At 38.5% G+C, this 5229-nt stretch overlaps 1 protein-coding gene across 1 annotated transcript in view; it reads right to left on the bottom strand.

Moving 5' to 3' along the window:
- pfkfb4b (6-phosphofructo-2-kinase/fructose-2,6-biphosphatase 4b) overlaps positions 1–3909 on the bottom strand; it is a 19402-nt gene extending 15493 nt beyond the window's left edge. Inside the window, exon 1 of the mRNA XM_036212055.1 lies at positions 3754–3909. Within this exon, the coding sequence (XP_036067948.1) occupies positions 3754–3796 (43 nt within the window). The 5' untranslated portion in view covers positions 3797–3909. The remainder of the gene's footprint in view (positions 1–3753) is intronic.
- Positions 3910–5229: the final 1320 nt, after the last annotated feature.

Raw genomic sequence — 5229 nt, 5'->3', positions numbered from 1 at the left:
TGCACTTAAACTGCCTCTTCGAATGGAGGGCGAGGGAGAAGGGAAGGGTTGGGCTTTAACCCCAAAAACCTCATTTGGTGCCAAATGAGCCAAAAATGTTAGCATGTTGCTAAAATATTAGCTAAACTCCAAATTAGCCTTAAAAACCTCAGTAGCATTAATGTTCTTAACACGACGAACGCTTTGATATCATATAATTCACAAATATTCAAAGAATTACGTAAAAAAATATATTTTGAAATTTGTGTCAAATTTAAATTATTGTGTAAAATTTCAAAATTTGCATAAAATGTAAAAAACATGTGTAAGTAATAGTACAAGCGTGGATGTCCTGAACATGTTGAATGTTTTGATTGCAGAATTTGCAGAAATGTGAAAAAAAAATTTTAATAGGGCTGAAAAATCACATCAAACCCATAAAAAAAAAATTTATGAATACCAAAAGTACAAGCAGGAATGTCCTTTGCTGAAAGTGTGATTGAGTTTTTACAAATCAAAAAAACAAATGGAAGAATAAGAAATAATAAAGAGAAACAGGATAACACCATAAAGAAATACTCAAAAATGCAGTTTTTATCTTTTTTTTCTTTTTTAAATATGTCAGCAGTCATGAGAAAAATGCTAAAAAAAAATCATGTTAAAACATGAAATTGCAGTTTGTGGTGGCAAACATGATTATTTTAATAGTCGACTAATCACAGATTATTTTTTCTGATTATTTGACTAATCGGGTCATGTGCAAAGTGGATGTAAAACACACATCTTAACCATCATTAGCTTTAAACTAACTAAAAACTACATATATTCACACATTATCTGCAACAATGCTGTAAGCTGAATTTGGCAGCTGAAGATGCTAGTGCTGATAGCTAAAGATGCTGAAATCAGTAGCTGAAAACGCTGAAGCTGATGGCCTGCTAAAATATTAGTTAAATGCAAATTAGCCTAAAAACAAAAAAAGGCTAAACTAGCCAAAACAGCTAGCATGAAGCAGCAATATTACCTAAATTTTAAAACACCCCACCAAAAAAACCCACAAAATTTAACCAAAATAGCTAACATGCAGCTGAAATATTAGCGAAACTCTGAAATAGCTTAAAAAAGAAAAAAAAATCTTAAATTAGCCAAAAAAATTGCATTTAACTGATATATTAGCTAAATTCCAAAATAGCATAAAAAAACAAAGAAAAAAGGCTAAATTAGGCAAAACAGCTAGCATGAAGCAGAAATATTAGCTAAATTTCAAAACAGCCTACAAAAAACAAAAAAAAATCTTAATTTAGAATAACTAGCTTGTAGCTGAAATATTAGCTAAACTCCAAAACAGCCTAAAAAAATCTTAATAAATGCCAAAATAGTCCAAAAAACTAGCATAATGACATTATAACTTTCAACTTTATTACACTCTGACTCCTTATAATATAAAGTAACGACTAATTGATTATTAAATTAGTCGTCAACTGTTTTAATAGTTGATTAGTCGTCGATTAATTGACTAATCATCGTAGCCCTAATTGCTGTAGGTCTTAAAAATGTTTTTGCGTTAGGTGGTATATTGATGTGACTTGCACTATTTATAATTTGCATTAACATACTTTCCCAACATAATCACAAACGCATCAAAAATGAAAATGAAACCTTCGAGGAGACCAGATGTATCATGTTCTGAGTTATTTTGCAGGACATTTTGTTAAGTCACGATGAGAGACAATAAAGAAAGGGTGTGTGGACGTCTACGGGTGATGAGGGACGTGTTTCTCTGTGTAACATGAGCGTTTTCTACTGTGTACAGTTTCCATTAATTCAACTAACATAGATATTAAACCTAAAAACTGCTTAGAACAGCACTAACCGGCCCTCTGCATCACAAATGTACACAATGTACAGTCACCTAAAAACATTAATTATGTTTAAATAAACCTAAAACAGCGGCTAAGGCTTTAGCTCGGAGCTGTTAAATAAGAAATGCATCCCCAGCGCGGCCTACATATGCACCACAGCCTGCCTGGGAGCTCCAATGCAAGTGAACGGGTGAACTTTCCCCTACATAAGGCAGACACGGGGAGGGGAGGGGCCAGGAGGAGGAGCGTGGAGGGAAGGAGAAAGCATGTAAACAAGGGCAAAAGGAAGTGATTTATAGCCTTTCAGAGGTTTCTCTCCTTTTCTACAAATACATCCATAGAAAGAAGAGATAATGCCGACTACATCCCCGTCAGACTCGGATGAACATGCTGCTGTCATGGAGGAGTGAAGGCAGTGATGATGACGGAGTCGGCTGCACCCACGGAGGCGCGTTCACAACAACCCGGCGTGGAGATGCATGCTCCTTGTGTGTGTGACACTGTACATCAGCTTTGATCAGCGGTTATAGTGCAGCTCTATGATTAACCAAAAGCTAAAAATACCCCCCCCCCTCCTCCCAGTCTTCAAACATCCTCATCCCCTGTTCTCACACAGCAGCAGACCTTTAAACCCACTGAGTCCTTCCGTCTGCAGACCTGACAGCACCGCAGAAAATGCTGTGACTCATTCAATTACATAACACAAAGTTGTTAGGCTGAGAATTAGTAAACATGCTAGTAGCACCTGATACAGATGCACCAGACAGGTAAGGGAGCAGGAGGTGTGCTCAGCAAGGAAGAACCTGTCAGACCTGGAATCTACCCCAAACAATACTAGCCAGATGTCCCATCAGCCACTGCAGCACGTGCTGAGAGGAGCACAGCAGGTCGAACAGGATAAACGTTTATTGGACAATCTAAAACAAAGTTTTAAAACTTCATAACTGTAACTTTAATGTAATAATTAACTAGATATATAGCATTACCTGTGATGATGCTAGTGTGAATGCTGTAAGGTGAATTTGGCAGCTGAAGATGCTGAAATTTATAGCTGAAAATACTGAAGTTAATAGCTGAAATCACTGAAGCTGATAGCCAGCTAAAATATTAGCTAAATGGCAAATTAGCCTTAAAAAACAAACAACTTAGTTAAAAAAAACCGCTAGCATGTAGCTGAAATATCAGCTAAACTTCAAATAGCCTAAAATTTTAGTAAATGCCAAAACAATCCAAAAAGCTACCAGAATGTCAATTTTTTTAAACTTTAAAACTGTAACTTTTTAACATAATTATGAATAATATTATTCCAAATAAATCAACTTAAACTTCAAAAAAAAAAAACTTTCAATATTTTACTCTAATATATTTTGGCAAAACGATTCAAGTTAGAAATGAGCGCAAGATAACATTTTATTAATAACAATGAAATAAAATAATGTAGAGGATAGAATTACCTGGGGGGCAGATCCGGCCCCCGGGCCTTGACTTTGACACATGTGTTCTTAGAGCATGAATTCACTTTTGTAAAAATGAATAAATAATAATAATAATATAGTTTATCGTTATTGTTATTGTTTTAGTTGAAGTGTAAACTTCCTCGTGCTCGGTAATGACGTGCTCATGTCGGGTGTGTTGTTGTCAGCCTCCCCGTCTGTCCGTCAGCTGCTGAGAGGATTTGTTCGGTAGCTGTAGCCCGACTTAGCCGCAGAAAGGACGAAGCTCCCCGCACAACAACACACCGCAAACGCCGTAAAACGCGCGCTGCTGTGGGCTCGTCCTGCGCGTCCTCCTCCTGTCAGCTCGCGGCGAGCCTACGTGACAGGCTTGTTTACCCCGCGAGCCCGGCGGTACAAGCAGCCCGTACCGAACCGGACAGTCACACGGTCCACAAGACGTGCAGTTCGGGACCCACCTGTGTTGTCCCGCGTGGTCCTCGGGCGGCAGCAGCCCCTCATGGTCCCCCAGTTAAAGCCCCTCTTTCCGCCTGGAGCGCGAGCGTGGAGCGAACCGAGCGCGCGGGCAGCAATGAATGAAGTGGGTGAACACGAGCGCGCGCACTCTCAGCGCCGCGTGCGCACGTGCGCGCTCTGCCTCATTTCCATTTCGCACGTACAGTCATGCTTCGAAAGGTGTGCTGGGGGGCTGAGCCACGCGCGCGCTGGGATTGGTGGGGGTTTTCCTCCCAGTGGCGCCAGAGGGGGGTGGGGTGGGGGTGGGGGTGTCATCGAAAGTATCGGCTAATCGATCACAGCCCAGAAACTCCGTCTTCTGCGTCGTCCTTCACTCTACACATTAATGAGAGCGTTGTTGTTGACAATAACAGTAGAAAAGGAGGCGTGGAAGTTAATCAGCATGTAAAATGATACCTCAACGGCCCGGGGGCCATATGTGGCCCTCTGGTTATCCAATGGCTGACATGTTTATGGATGTTGATTGAATATGTGTTTGGGGCTGTCACGATTAGTCAACTATTCAACGATTAATCGACTATTAAAACGGTTGACAACTAATTTATTAGTCGATTAGTCGTTACTTTATTTTGTATGTAGTAAAGTTGAAAATTATGATGGTATTCTGCTAGCTTTATGGACTATTTCTGCAATTATTAAGGTTTTTAGGCTATTTTGGAGTTCAGCTAATATTTCAGCAGCATGCTAGCTGTTTTGTCTAATTTAGGACTTTTTCAGTTTTTTAGCCTAATTTGGCATTTAACTAATATTTTAGCTGGCTATCAGCTTCAGTGATTTCATCTATAAATCTCAGCATTTTTAGCTAACAGCACTAGTGCTGCCACAAACTATTATTTTAATAGTCGACTAATCACCGATTTTTTTTCCGATTAGTCAACTAATCGGGTCATACACAAAGTGGATGTAAAACACACATCTTAACCATCAATAGCTTTAAAGTAACTAAAAACTAGATATATAGCATTAGCATTATTATGGATAGAATGTAAGCTGTAAGATGCTAGTGACGATAGCTGAAGATGCTGATAGCTAGCTAAAATATTAGTTAAAGGCCAAATTAGCTTAAAAAAAGTCTAAGTTAGCCAAAACAGCTAGCATGTAGCTGAAAAATTAGCTAAATACAAAAATAGCGTAAAAAATGAAAAAAGCCTGAATTAGCCAAAACAGCTAGCATGTGGATAAAATATCCAAAATTAGCCTAAAAACCTTAATAAATGCCAAAATGATCCAAAAAGCTAACAGAATATCATTATAACTCTCAACTTTACTACACTCTGACTCCATATAATATAAAGTAACGACTTATCGACTATTAAATTAGCTGTCAACTATTTTAATAGTCGATAGTCGACTAATTGTGGTAGCCCTAATCAGCACTAGCATCTAGTTTAAAGCTATTGATGGTTAAGATGTCTGAC

The sequence above is a fragment of the Oryzias melastigma genome, linkage group LG5 (genome assembly GCF_002922805.2).
Source record: "Oryzias melastigma strain HK-1 linkage group LG5, ASM292280v2, whole genome shotgun sequence".
Classification (NCBI taxonomy): Eukaryota; Metazoa; Chordata; class Actinopteri; order Beloniformes; family Adrianichthyidae; genus Oryzias; species Oryzias melastigma.
The sequence above is the reverse complement of the archived record's forward strand: the minus strand, read 5'-3'. Positions and strand labels throughout refer to the sequence as shown.